The following is a 15,095-nucleotide window of genomic DNA, read 5'->3' as shown; positions in this document are numbered from 1 at the left end:
GCCCTTGCCTAGCACAAAAATGTTTGGATTGAGCCACAGATTTTCTTAAAATATAAATTTAAACTAGTTACCAACTAGGTCTATAAAAATCCCTTGATTTCACATAAACATCTACATTTCCAGCCTCAAAAGTTCCTGTAGCTTTTTGAGTTTCATGCTGTGTTCTTCCTGGTTTTTCTTGCTTTTAAAGCAAACACAGACGTAGCACCTACTGGGTACCCACGCTACCACCTTTGACCCTCACACCACCCCTACTGCGTGCCTGTCATTTAATCCTCACAACATCCCCACAAGGCAGGGATTGTTGTCGTCCATTTCCTGGTGAGGAGACTCAGATATGGAGAAATTAGACTACTTGCCCATGGTTACGCGGCTAGGAAGTGGCAGAGGTGGGCTTTGAACCTGGGCAGCCCGCGCACTCAACCTCCACAGTAGAGAGAGGTTGAGCGCCTGCCTGTGTAGCCCCAGCGACGGTGCAGAGGATCAGAGGCTGCTGGGTGGAGGGCTGCAGTCTCTGGCAAATTATAATTATCTGCACTAATGACATGGCCCACGCCCCAGGGCACGGAGGCGCTCGCCCAAGTGGAATGCAGGGTTAAACACCACTAGAAGTTCTGGTCCCTGTTAGGGGAAAAAAGAACAGTAATTCGGAACCCGCCAGAGCTGGCACCCCATTAGCTGCCAGCCTCTATTACTTCCACTGCTCTAATCTCGTCAGCAGGCATGAAATTGCCTTTTGACACTCAATGCTGGACGCTGAAAGCCCCACCTTCCCCGCCTCCTCCACTGCCATCTTCCCCTCTTAGCCGGTTTGCACTAAAGAGGAGAGAAGGGAGAGTTTGAAGCCGAAGGGATGCAGGGGTCCAGGGCAAGTCTTCTCGGGAGGCCTCTGGGGGTGAACGCAGGCTGAGCGTGCTCACACCCCTCACTCAAGGCCCTCCCCGGCTTCTCGCTGACACCAAATAAAACTCAGAACTGCACAGAGGTCGCACAACACCATGAATGTGTTAAACGCCGCTGAACTGTGCGCTGTAAAACGGTCGATTTTACCTTCTGTGAATTTTACCTTAATAGAAGTCAAGGTCAGTCTTCCTGCCCATCTGCGAAGTCCCACCTTGTCTGATCTTGACCTGCTCCATCCTCCTCGCCCCTCACTACCCTCCAGCCTCACTGGCCTCCCTGCTCCACCTTGAACACCAAAACCCTGCCTCTGCCTCAGGGCCTTTGAACTTGCTACCCCCTTTCCAGGAACACTCAGCTGCCCAGATCGCTCTTGCCTGTCTCATCTGTTTAGCTTCAGAATAAAATAATTATGCAAAGAAAGCATTTCACTGCTAACAAAAGTCTAAAGATCACTGCAACCGATCTCGTTTTCCAGATGCTTGCCTCTCAGAGGAGGGAAGGGAACGATGGAGAATCATACGTGGAGTCTGGTTAGAGGCTCCAGAAACCAGCATCCTTGGACATGCACGACTGCTACCTGAATGCACCAGCTCAGGTGCATCTAGAGAGGATCAGAAGGAAGCCTCCCACCAAAACCAGCACCTGTGGCCCCTAACACAAAAGGAATTAGTCCTGGCTCCAGGTGGAGGCACCTCACAGATGTTTCTCTCTAAAATACAGCCCAGGGCAGACTCCCACCTCCTTCTGCCTCCCACCTTAATTCTTCAGTTCATGCACACAATAGTCACGTAATGAATATCTGCCAGATGTCTCTTTTAATAAATTATAACTCCCAAAAGGAGGACAATGATGGAGGTGCTGTCAGGGCACCGAGGCTCTGAAGCGTTACACAGTGGCGCTAGGCAGAAAAGTAATCCTTTTTCTCTCCTTTCTTCTCCTTATCCGCTCCCTTCCCCCAGGATGCCGGCATAGGCAGCTGTCAGCAGGAAGCCGCATTACAGCTCAGTGACTGAGATTTTAATGAATCCTGAAGGAAAGGACGGGGAAGGAGGGGAGCTGCACGACAAAATGTTTGAGACATGCCCTGCTGGTGTAAAGGCCCTTCCAGGTGAAATGTACCCCGACCAGACTAAAGCGGGTGCAGAGGGATGCCACGGTCCCCCACCCCCTTCAGAATGCTAAGGGAATGGAGGGTTCCTGCTAATCTGTTAAGCCAGACTGAGTTTCATTCGGTTCTTCTAAAATTCCATGCTCGCTCTCATATCTGGACTTTGCACATGCTGTTCCCCCGCCTGGAACTCCTCTGTCTCCTCTTCGTCTTGCTCTACCTTCGCTTGGTCTCATCTTACATTTCACTTCCCCCATCATGTCCCCCAGGTCTGGGCTAGGTGCCCCCCTCCTGTGCTTTCTCAGCCCACTGCGACTCTGCTATCAGAGCTCCTAGCAGGCTGGAGTATGTTTGTTGCTGACTAGCTGTTTGTTCGCAGACCCCGCTAGACACACCCTCATACTCTGGCTCTCCCTGTATTCCTGGTACTTAATACAGGGCTTGCTACACAGTAGGGAGTTGGTAAGTATTTGTTTATGAAAGAAGAGGGGGAGGAAGGGGAGGAGGGAGAGAAGGAGGTGGACCTTCAGTATTCAGGAAGACTTTAGGAGCCTTCAGATGCTCTGGAGTCAGGGGTTTCTCTCCTGTGATGTTCGTATTTATAATCCGACCATGTCTCAATGTCTCTCCCTGGCATGTCTGAATAATACACTCATGATACTCATCAAAAGCAGATCTAGTCTGGCCAGAGTTTTACCAGCAACAACAGAAGTTGTAGAACATTCAAATGGTCTTTGGCAACCAGCTTGTGCAAAGCTCCCATTTGACCGATGGAGAAACCGAGACAAAGAACCGGGAAAATGATTTCCCGGGGTCACCTTATCAATGACGGGAAAACCTTTTTAGAGGATTCTGGGCCTGATGATGTGGTCATTTATGTCCAAGAAAGCTGAACAAGTGATGCAAATGATATCTATACACATATACACAATGTATATATACAAGGTGTATATGTATACATTATGTATGACTATATGCATGTCTAATGAATACACACACACACAGGCTGAGGCAACGTGGTGATTCACACTTCCCTCTGGCTTTGCTCAGTGCGCTTCACCGTTTACAAAGCTTTCCTGTGCATCTCATTGGATCCCGCCAGCACCTGGCCAGGAGGGAGGGCAGGGCTGCCCCGCCTGTCTTACGAAGGGGAGAGCCAGGGCTCAGGGAGGTGGACAGCATGCAGGAGGCTGCACCGACATTGAGTCCCAGAGCAGCACTCAGCTGGGTCTTCTGACGCCAGACCCCACGCTCTGCTTGTGGCTCCATGATAACGCACCCGCCCGAGGGAGGGGGCAATGACTTTCCGTGGTTTCTGAAGGAGCCCACGCAAGCAGAGTCCCGTCTGCTTCGTTTACTGGGCCTGGTGTCTAATCTGTCACGCCTATTTGGGAAATGAGTCCAATCTAAAACACAAAAGTTGTGAGCAGAGCGAGGACCTCTGAGCCAAGGGCAGCTCACTGGGGAAGCAGGCTGACCTCCCGGGAGGTGGAGACAATATGTACAGCACGTAGCTTCCCACAAGCTCTGCTCTGCTCATCATCATCTTTTACTAATGGTGGCAGCTGGGCCAACGTTTTCTTCACCTCGGAACAGCGCTCAGAGGCTCGAGCTGCAGGAGCAGGCACCCAGTGGTGGATAAACTTGCTGGAAGCCCACAGTCACTCCCAAGAATGAAACTGAGGGCTCTCCTAAGCAACACTTTCCAACCTTTCGTCAACATATTCTTTTCTGACCCTGTCCAGTGTGGCTCAGTTGGTTGGGTGTCATTCTACAAAGCAAAAGGCCACCAGTTCGATTCCTGGTCAGGGTGCAGGCCTGGGTTGGGGGTTCAGTCCCTTTTTGGGGCCTGTAGGAGAGGCAGCCAATTGATGTTTCTCTCCCTCTTTCTCCCTCCCTTCCCCTCTCTCTAAAAATAAATAAAATCTTTTTTTAAAAAAGAGATGTTTTTAGAAATTTCCTAATTCTTTTCTCAAAAGGGTGTTTTTTTAATCACTTCATTTTTTTTTTTAGATATGTAAAATCTGCTAGTTCCTTTTTTTAACCATCTCTCTACAGGGGCAAGCCACTTGGATCAGAAAAGAAATTCAATTCAGTTGGTCGAAAAATAAAATAGCATAAAATACTCACTGTTCTTTATCACTGAAGGAAGGCAGAGAAAGGAGAGAAAAAAAAAAAAAAAGGCAAGTCAGGAAAGAAATCTCATAACGATACCCAAACTGTCTGGCTGCAAAACCACACAGTTTAAATTACAATGACCTACTTCCACTCCCCACCCCTCCCCCCCAGTCTTCACGATCTTCTTCCAGCACGTCTAAAACAAAGGCTGCTGAGATACAGGCCTGTGAAATCCACAGCTGTGCTCCAGGACCAATCAGCTCAGCTTACGAAGTAACCGAGCTGATCACAGACGTGTTTAAAGAATGGGCTTGGGGCCCTAGTGAGAGATCACTGAATGGTAACGTGGGCAACGTCCTCCTTGGCTTTTGTTGTTTCGAACACTTGGAGGAGGGCCAGCTGTGAGCCCTGAACAGTCACTGGGTCATCCAAAAGTAGAACTTTCAGCGCCCTCCTTTGGGGCAGCAAAGCTCCATTCTAGAAGGGAGACCAGCATCTCCATTTACGCAGGATGTGATCATCAACATACACCTGCCATACACCCTTCTCTTTGTGCCTCCGTTTCCACCTCCGATCTCTGGTGCTCTCGTTTGCCGACTTAAAAGCTATGGAGAAGTGTTAACTTCCAAGCATCTCTCCCCATGTTTTCCCAACGTCAAGAGCTAAACCGCTGGCCTGCCCTTGCACGAAGCAGATGCATTTACCTCTTTCAAGCGCTGGCCCGTGTCTCAGACACCACACTTAGACTCACAGAGGCGGACAGAAGAAGGTATTTGAACATCACGAAAGCAGTAAGTGTATTTGGGTAGCCAGCAGCTAATGAAGACTAGATTTCTTAATTTCCTGGAGAAAGACATTAGCAGCGTCTGCAGCTGACTAGATAGCATGTGTGATGACTATAATTGCCCCATTAGCATTTATTGGAAAACAATTTTAATATCTGAAGAAAATGCAGTAGCGAGCCAGCCGGCCCGGATGCGCTCAGAATGCCGAGATGTTTCACGGCAGCCCAGGAGCGCCGTTGAAGAAACTGCAGCCCGGCTGTTTGCAGAATTCTAATCTAATGGTAAAGCAAATTGTTTGGCTTTGTGTCCACTGAAGTAAACTCAGATGGATGGGATTTTAATTAACTGGCATTTCAAAAATAAAATAAATGTTTCATCCCTTCCACCCTCCAGGCAACAGTTTATCTTGCAGAGACACTTTTTGGCTCCCGGGGGACATTCATGGGAAGGGCTCAGGGGAGTAGGTGTTTCCTTTCAAAAAAGAAACCAACAGAGCTCAGTATTGTCTTCAAAACTCCAAGACTCAGGTTTGAGGTTGAACAAGTAAAGAGACAGGGGCTTGTACATCCGAGAATATGGATGGACTAGCTATTCGGAAAGACTCCTTACTAACGCATAATTATCAGGTCCTGGGTAAGTTAGAGCGACACTCTTTCTATGCAGTTGGTTCCAGGATTAAAAAGCAAGGGGATTCTCCAACAACTGTTCCCCCTTTCAAAATAAATAAACAAAACAGACTTCATCAAAATAAAAATAACTTTCCCTCTTCCAAAGATGGTTACGAAAAAGAAAAGCAAGGGTCGGACTGAGAAAATATCTGCAAAATGTATATCCAGCAAAGGACTTCCATCTCGAACCTGTGGGGGAAAAAATCCCCTGCAGAACTTATCAGGAAGTTAAACAACCTGTGTTTAAAATGCACAAAGTATCTGAGCAGACAATTCGACCAGGAGGTTGAATGGTGACAAGGTACATGGGCAGATAAGCGACCTCACGGTCACGAGGGAAAGAAACACCGCTGTTCACACACTGGAATGGCTCACATGAAAAAAATTGGTCACAGCAAGTGCTGGTGGGGAAGCGGAGAGGCAGGAACTCCCCTACACTTCTGCTGGACATTTAAAATGATACCACCAATTTGGATAACAGCTTGGCAGTTTCTTAAAAAGCTAACTATACACCTCCCATATGACCTAGGCGTGCCACTCCTAGGTATTTACCCAAGAGAATTGAAAGTGTGTGTCTATACAAAGTTTCATTTGTTCCAGCCAAAAAGTGGAAACCACCCAAATGCCCATCAACAGATAAACGAATAAACGTGCTATGTCTCCACACCACGAAATATGTTATCAGCAACAAAAAGGAACCATTGATATGCACAACAATATAGATGGATCATGAAATAATTATTCTGTGGGAAAGAAGAGAAACAGCTCTCCTCCCAAAAGAGTGTCCACTGTATGATTCCATTCATATGAAATTCTAGAAAGTGTAAATTAATGTAGTTACAGAAGGAAGATTAGCAATTGTCTAGGGATGGGAGGGGCAAGGAGAGAGAAAAACAGGCATGAGTATGCACACGTTTAAAACGGCCTAACTGTACTGCCAGTGTGCACTGTTGAAGAATCATTCGTTATACTTTTAAAAGGCAATTAAAAAAAGACAGTAAACTGAATCCATAACAGGGAGCTGTGAGCAGCTAGCCAATGCAAATCCCAGCACTGCGTTCTGGAGGCTGACCTTGAGCTCCTCACAAGGCAGGGAAGCTGAATCCGAGACCCCTCCCCTCTCCACTGAGCCAGGACTCTGCAAGGGAGCTCCAGCTGTCCTGGGTGAGCAGCACACCTCACTCCTGGGTGTAACAAATGCTAATCTCTCTGCAGAAAAGTATCCCCAAGATAGATCCCCAAGCGCCTCACAGATTGAGCTCACGATAAAAAATAACCAAGCGTTCACAGGGACAAGTCACGATGAGTGAACCTCTCACTGCAGGAACGATAAACAACGGGCTTAGATGGTCAAGGGGGGGGGGGCAGCGTGTGCTGGCCAATGTTTAACAGGTGAATCTGCGGCTGATTTCGAGAACCGACAGGACGTCCCCGAATACAGAACTGGGAAGAGGCATGTGGGAGTGTGCCATTCTATTGTTTCACCATGCAAGTGTAACAGACATGAATAAGACAGGGGATAATAAAGTGTAGTAAAAGGATTCAGAAGAGATTGACCTTGTGTTTAATATAATTTAGTTGTCAAATTGTATAGTTTAATAATGGCCATGTTTAACAACCGACTTGTGAAATTTCCAGAAACTGAGCATCCGTTGTTATGACCCATGAAGGCATGGGTCCAGCGCCCCACTGACTCAGGTACAGTCACTGCTGGGTACAGAATGGGAAGTCACTTTTATGTGAAATTTCCCAATTTTTAAACACTCAGGCCAAAAAATTAAAAAAACACAAAACCAACCCACGCACTTTGGTAAGTCAGAGTTAGCTGGTGGCCTGTCAGTCGGCCACCTCTGATCTAGTCCATCTTTCTTAGTTGATTGGGGAAACTGAGGCCCAGGGAGGGTAAGCAAGTCACCTTGATCACACAGTAAATTAATAGCTGAGACCTAGAACCCAAACCAAGTCAGATTCTAACCCTGGTCCGGGCTCTGACCACTCACCAGGCCACCTCAATCGGGGGCATGCAGCTCAGGGTCTCAGCTTGTTGTTCACACTTTGCAAAGCAGTGAAATCAGTGGAGAAGCTTCCATGACAAAACTGCCACCGGCTTTCTTTTCACCCACCTCGGGGATGGAGAGTCCAGTTCTTTGCTTGCCATTCCTTTCCTCCTTCAAGGGTAGAACTCTCAGGACCCCGGGGACCCAAAACAAGCCCCTCCCAAGAAGATGCAGGGACTTACTTGGACTGAAGGGGTCGGTCACTGGGACACACCCAACGGCTAGAGCTGCTGCTGAATACGGTGTCGGTCATGGCGGAAGTCCCGTTTCCTGGAAAACAGTAAGCCAGAGAGGATGTCACCCAGTTACTTGGCCACTTCTTACTTCTCAAGGCCCTAGTCTATGCAGAGCACTCTGGGGGACGCAGAGAAGACAGGGGCTGCACATGGCTTGTCCACCTTCCAGATGGGGGACCTCAGGCCCCAGGAGGGAGAGTTCCACTGTTGGTCCCAGCTCCCTACTGGCAGAAATGGACCAGAGCTGAAGCTCCCTCCCTTAAAGCCATAGTGTTCTCTTAAAAAAAATTATTGATTGATTTGAGAGAGAGAGAAACGTCGATTTGTTGTTCCACTTATTTATGCGTTCATTGGTTGATTCTTGTACGTGCCCTGACCGGGGAACGAACCCACAACCCTGAAGCATGGGGTTGATGCTCTAGCCAAGTGAGCTACCTGGCCAGGGCTCCATGTCCTCCTCATTCACAGACTCTAGGCCACATGCCCAGCAGGAGTAGGGTCAGAGTTCCCAGGGGTCCCGATTTCCCTGAAGGTCTGGTTATAGCACAGCCTTGTTTCCGGGGAAACTGAATAGAGGGGACATTGGGAGGGGGACAGGGAGAGAACTCTATCCTCAGCCTGTGGGATGATGACATCTTCAGGTGGGTGAAGCCAGAGGCAGGTGGGATTCCTGTTTGGACACATGGGAGAGAAACCCCTAATGGAGAAGCCATTTCGTCTGCTCCTGTGTGATTAACATCATCTTCCCAGAATAACCTGATAATTTCATTCTTTCCACTTCAAAACCAGAAAGAAGAGATGACTCCTGTTGGGAAAGAAATTTGCTGAAAAGAATCTTCACATCTCACCATCTGCCAAGGGCTGCCAGGCTGGCCTGGGCGCCCAGAGCCCCAGGCACTGGTAATGAGCCTCCCTGGCTGGCTGCAGTCTGGACTGGGGAATGTCCATCTGAAAGCCTCGCCTCCTGCTTTGCTGCAGAGATGCAGCAGGGCCCTTGGAGGACCCTGGGAGGCAGGGAGGGCTGGGACAAGGGAGGCAGACCCCTTCCAGGAACTCTGATCTCCAAATTCTGTTGCCCTCCAAGCCGAACCTGACCTGCCTGCCCTTTCCTGCTTTTAGCCATGCATACCAATAATTCATTTCCTATTAAAATTCCACCTGCAAAATCCAGACTCCCTGCTGACCACCCCACAGAAACCACCCAGCTCCAGCTCCAGGCCAGAAGCCACGCTGGGCAGCACTGGTTACTTGAGCTTGGCCACCAAGAGCTCTCAGAGCTCTGAAGAGCCCAGCAGTGAACTTGACCCAGTCAACCAGGCCTGGGCCAGGAGATGGGATGGCCTGAGCAGTCAGGGCATTTGAACGACTGGAAGACAGTCCCAGGGAAAGGAGGTCTGGCTCACAGGCAGATCCTGGCTGGGGGTGAAGCGGCACACAGTGGGAGGGGAGGGGGCACGCGGACACTGTTGCTGCCCTTCACAGGTGTCATGTCTGACTCCAGCCTCTAGGAAAGGTAGCAGCTGAGGGCTCTTGGCAGAGCCATTGTCCAAGGACTGGCCCTCAGCCAACGAGAACTGCGGCCTAGCCAGAGATACCTAGGAGGCCACACCCAAAAGCAGTGCCTGATAAGGGGAGAGTATAAAAGCCCAGCCCCCTTGTTTTGCAGCAGGATGGCTCTGGGGCACCAGCACATTCTAGAGTCCCCCACCCATGGGGTCAGGCTGAGGCCAGGCTCCGGGGAAGCCACATCCAAATGCATCATCTCCACTGTCCTGTCCTGAGGCCATCCCTAGCATGAGAAACCCCATCTCAGGTCCTGCGTCTAGAGAGCTGGACCGCACCTGAGGGCAGAAATGGGGTCCTGACCCTCAGGCTGGTTACGCCACCCTGGGCTGGCCACCTAACCATCTGCCCATCTGACGTAGGGTGAGCCTAAGGTGTTGTCCCACCTGCCTACAGGTCACTCTCCAGGAAGTCCAGCCAAGTTCTCAGGTTGGAGAGGGAGTTCATGGAAATGGAGAAAGTCCAGGGGCGAGCCTTGGACATTTTCAAATTGTTCCCACTTCCCCGTGGCCCCCTGAGCATCACCACGAGGGGCCCAGGGAGGACGGGGGAGGGGCACACCACTGGTACCAGGAGCACACGCGGAGATGTGCAGGTTGACGGTATTGGTCCAGACCTGGGGCTGACGTGGGGCCCTGAGGTCACTGAGCTGAGTGCGTAGGCACCACCACGGTTCCTGACACGCAGCAGCACTTGGAGAAAGGCAACTCCCTTTCCTTTCTTTTCCCAGAATTCATTTATCTGACAATGACTGACTGACATTTCTAGTACCTACTACGAATTCCATGCCTTCATTATGTACCTGAATCCTTACCTCCTGCTTGTAGGTAGGTCATACTATCCTCATTTTACAGGTTAAGCCACTTGCTCGAAATCACATAGCTGCCAAGTAGCAGGGCTGGGATTTGGACTCTGTGCTACTCGCTAGTCTGTTCACACCCGTAGGACATTTCTCCCTGGGCTTTAGCTTGTTGGATTCTGACAAGTTTCTAGGCGCACCGGTGACAGTCCCAGACCTATGGCCCCTGGCCACATTCTCACCTCTCAGCCTCAGAAACAGGGACCTGCCCACTCAGACCCCTGCCTGGAGACACTGAGAGACCACCCTCTCCAGCTCAGTCAGGGCCAAGGCCATGGCTTAAGTCCAGTGTTGCAGCTGTAACTTCAGAAAGCACAAAATAACTGTCTCCCGGACACCAGAGGCTCCAGCTCTTTTTCCTGGGCATGGGTCCCCCCCCTCAGTCCTAGTGGAAGCCCCAGGGAACAGTCTCCTTGCAGCAACAAAAGTAGCAACAGTGAAAAGTGATGGTTCAAATACCAAGGGCCTGGCACATGCTAAGTGCCTTTGAAGTTTTATCCCATTCCATCCCAGCAAAAGCCTTATGAGATAGACCTTCTTTTCATCCCATTTTACAGATAAGTAACTGAGTCACAGAGAGTCTAAGTGGGCTTCCCAAGGGCCTGTTTGAAGTCTGTCAATGAAGCAATCTAAACTCCTAAGTGAACCCTGGCAAGCTGGGCAATGGCAGCTCTGTGCAATGGAGTACTATACAGCCATGAAGAATAACGGGACTCTTCATGATGAGTATGGATTGAGCACCGAGACACATCGTCTAGAGAAAAGATCATGCTGTACGACAATGTTCCAGACCAACACTGTTTGCAGAGAGAAAGCAAGAGAGGTGCGTGTGGCTTTGGCTGTGCGTGAATAAAACTTCTCTGCAAAGAATGCACAAGAAACTGGTAACATCGCTCACTTCTGGGGAGAGAAACTGGGTAGCTGGGACTGAGAGGGGAAGCAGAATGTTCTCAATGAACCCCTTTTGTATTTGCAACCACGTGGCTATGTCAGTTCTTCAAAAATAAACATTTATTTTTGAAAAATAATAAAGGGCTTCAATAGCTGCCTATTACATGTAAGATTTTAGACCCTCCTTGTGACCCCAAAGAGCTGTCCTGGGCCTCTCGGCCTCCTCCTACCCCTGGATCGCTGACTGTGCTCCAGTCTCGATGGCCTCTGATGTTCTCGCTGCCATGAGGGCATCTTCCTTCCATTCACATGCATGGTTCCTTCACATGCTCTGCTAGTCTCTACTCAAATGCCACCTGTTCCAAGAAGCCTTCCTTGATTACACTCTCTAAGTCACCACCTCAAACTTCATTACTTACTCTCACTGTACTCTATTCCTTTTGTAATATTTATCATGACTTATTATTATTATTATTGCTGTTTGTCTCTCCACCTTTTTTTTTTAAGACCTATGAGAGCAGGACCCAGGTCTGTATTTGTTCAGCGGCGGCACCCACAGGGGCACGTCACGGCCTGTGACCTATGAGTGGCATCATGTCCGTGCACAGAAGGATCCTGTGCTTAGACAGGCCCTGAACTTGGCTTAAGGCTCTGCAGTCGTCATCTTGAAATTCTCAGCAACTTTTGCACAGGGGGCCTTGCATTTCCCCTTTGCAGCCAGTCCTGAGTACGATGTGGAGTAGATGCTTCCGTGGGTTGTAGAGCTCACTGGGTGCGGTGGGCACGCAACCCACCTTCATGTAAGTGGCGGGGTCAGTCCTCGCTCCCCTCTGCCCACTTCCACGGCTCGGCGCCAACCATGACACCCTCCTGCGTCTTAGACTGCCCTGGGGACCCGTCCCCCACTCAGAAAAGCCAGATTCAGAACCTCTCCTTCCTCCCCCTTCCCGTTTTGTTCTGCCTACTTCTCCTTTGGCTCCTTTAGTACTATTTGCTAAGGACCGGCGCTGTGCCTCCACCTCCCAGAATCTCAGCAGATTTTAGTTGAACTGAAAAACAACTCTTAAAACACACTTAGCTTCAGAGTCACAGCAGGTACCGAAGCGTGACTCAGTGGGGGCCAGGCTGGCCCGGGCTTTAGGCGGCACTTCAGGGCACTGCAGGGGACCTGTGTGAGCTCAGCTGTCTTCTCAGAGTTCAATGCCACAGTCACCTTCCCCCACTCCCAAAACCCCCTCCCCCACAAGCCCCACAGTCTTGGAATGAAACCAGATGCTTCACAGCAGAACGCACAGCCACCAGCCTGGACGGTGCCTGGGTGGTTCCATCTCTCTCTTTCCCTGCCCCTCCCCTCCTCCTGAGGCCATCGCTGCTCAGTTAGGAATCTGGAAAAACTCAGACTCTCTAGTGGGGTGGGGAATGCTACTTATACAAGGAGCCTCAAAAAGGGTGCAGTGGGGGTCCATGGGCAGGATCCAGGCTGAAAATAGGTTGTCCTTAGCCCATGCAGTGTTATTTGAAAGTAAAATTAAGCCGACACTTTAAAGCACAGAATTGTGCTAAGAATATTTACAGAATTCCCGCTGCAGTGCGCCGGGCACTGCTCTAGGCTCCGGGGAAACTGCATCGAAACCAACACAAAACAGCAAAGCCTCTGCTGTCAGGTCGTTTACCTTCTATTGGGGAAGACAGACAACCACCAAACATGTCACATGTAAAACGTAGCAGCTGATGATGAGCACTTTAGAGGTAAACGAAAACAGGGAAAGGGGACTGGAGACTGAGAGGGATGGTTGGCTTTAAATAGGGGGTCAGAGGGGGCCTCTCTGAGCGGTGATATTTGAGCAAAGAGCTGAAGGGGGTAACAGACTGAGCCATGTGGAATCCTGAGGCAGAGCATCCCAGGCAGAGGGGAAAGCAAGTGCAAAGGCCTTGGGGTGGGCACTTGTAAGCTGGAGGAATGGCAAGGAGAGGTGAGGGGCTGGAGTGGAGGGAGCAAGGGGCAGGCGGGTGGGGGCTGAGATAGGAGCAGTAATGGGGTCAGATCTTGAGGACCATTCAGGCTCCACCCTGATGTGGGAGCCAGGGAAGAGCTGTTCCGAGAGCCAGCTGGGACAACCAGCCCTGGCTCCTTCCCCACTGAGCTGGCTGGGGCTCAAGACAGGACGGAGACAGTCCCGAGAGATGCTCAAGAGGAAGGCACCCCTGTGCTCCTGGCCCTGAAACCAAGCAAACTCACTGTCACCTCCCGTGGTTCTCTCACCACCGCGTAGCGATACCATCAAACAATCCCACAGGACAGTCCCCACTGCACAGGTTTGTAAGGTAAGCACAGAGCCCATCTCCACGGCTCCACATCGTGGACAGTAGCAGTGACCGCGTGGGGGGGACCACGGTTGTCACTGTTGCTGCGGCTGCCGCATCGTAAGCCAGCCCATCCCAGCCAACGCACAAGCCAACCATTGATGTGAACAGGCCCAGCCGAGATCATCCTAGTCCGGCCTAAACCAGGAGGGCCACCAAGCAGACTCGACCCAATCACTGACCTACACAACCGTGAGGTCAACGTGGGTTGTTGCTCTAAGCCACTCCCCTGTGGGGTGCTTTGTTCTGCAGCAAAAGCTGACTGAGAGAGCAGCCCATTGTTGGGATAATTGCTGGCCTCAGACTCAGAGTCCTGGGATCCAACCCTAGCCCCCCATTCATTTTGTGTGTGACCCCGGGAAGTCACTCAGTCATTCGGGGCCTCAGTGTTTGCACCTGTAAAATGGGCACATAGAAATCCCCGACTGTCATGCCTGCCTTGCAGGATTGTTCTTGATGTGCAGGAACATTTTGGTCTAAAATGCTTTCCAGGTCTGAGGCAAGGGGGTGGGGCTGAGAGGCAAACAAACCCCAGGTGTGTGTGTGAGTGAGACTCCACAGTGGGTATGTGCACTTGAGATTTCTTCTTTTTGCCTGCCCAACATTATCTCCCCTTCTGGAGGGTAGCAGCACCACCGTTTTCCTTTGAGAAATCATCGCCCTCTCTCAGTATCTGTCTGTATGGTTCCGGGTGGGGCTGACCCAAACCTGGTTCCTAGAGGTGGGCCAGTGACCCTTGCCTGGCCCATGAGTGCAGTACATCCTATGGGCTAACGTGATTGGTTCATGGGTAGTCACATGACCCAATCTGGACCTATAAAAGCCTTCCGTAAAACTTTTGCTGGAGCTATATGGAAGTACTCTCTTTCCATTGGAGTGCTAAGCTCAAAGAACCGAAGCCTGGAGCTCATGACTTTTGCTACTACATAAGTCAGGCCCACCAAAGGATGAAAGCAGAGCTGAGAGATGGAAAGAGCTTGATTCCTGATGCTGGTGATGATGGTGCTGGCATGCTGGATCCAGCCTTACCTGAATCTGTTATAGCCTGTTTAGATACCATGAGCCAGATTGTACCTTTCTTCCCCCCACTCAAGTCAAACTTAAACTGAATTACTACCTTGCAACCCTCCTGAACTCTGTGTGTCTTCATAGACCAGTTACCTTGGAGCAAACAGGGACTTCACTGGCAACCAGAATGAGCTGCGGTTTGGGAAAAGTACACCAGCCTTCAGCCACTTCCGGAACCTCCCTCCCCCCCCACTTCAGAGGCACTGCCACCCAGGCTCAGGCCTTGCAGGAGGACAGGAGACATTTGTAAAGCATCCACCCTGAGGCCTGCTGAGACCCTGCACTGACAATTAAAATTCAGTGGCGATGAACAGCACTAATTAAAAGCAAAAGTAAGTACTTAATAAGACAAATGAGGTAGCAGTGTTTAAAGTCAGGATGAGAGAGCTGGCATAAATTAAAAACAAAGACTAATTTATTTGCCTCCTCTAAAGAAGTTGTGTGTGTGTGTCTGTGTAGAAAAGGTTTAGATTTG

General features: G+C 50.1%; 1 protein-coding gene across 1 annotated transcript in view; it reads right to left on the bottom strand.

Annotated features, from left to right (window-relative positions):
- Positions 1–15,095, bottom strand: part of RPH3A (rabphilin 3A) — a 73,800-nt gene that overhangs the window by 40,083 nt on the left and 18,622 nt on the right. The window contains exons 3-4 of the mRNA XM_024566894.4: positions 7,822–7,909; positions 4,142–4,153 (exon numbers count right to left, since the gene is read on the bottom strand). Coding sequence (XP_024422662.2) covers positions 4,142–4,153; positions 7,822–7,892 — 83 coding nt within the window. The 5' untranslated portion in view covers positions 7,893–7,909. The remainder of the gene's footprint in view (positions 1–4,141; positions 4,154–7,821; positions 7,910–15,095) is intronic.

The sequence above is a fragment of the Desmodus rotundus genome, chromosome 7, assembly GCF_022682495.2.
Source record: "Desmodus rotundus isolate HL8 chromosome 7, HLdesRot8A.1, whole genome shotgun sequence".
NCBI lineage: Eukaryota > Metazoa > Chordata > Mammalia > Chiroptera > Phyllostomidae > Desmodus > Desmodus rotundus.
This window is presented reverse-complemented; position numbering and strand designations above follow the sequence as displayed.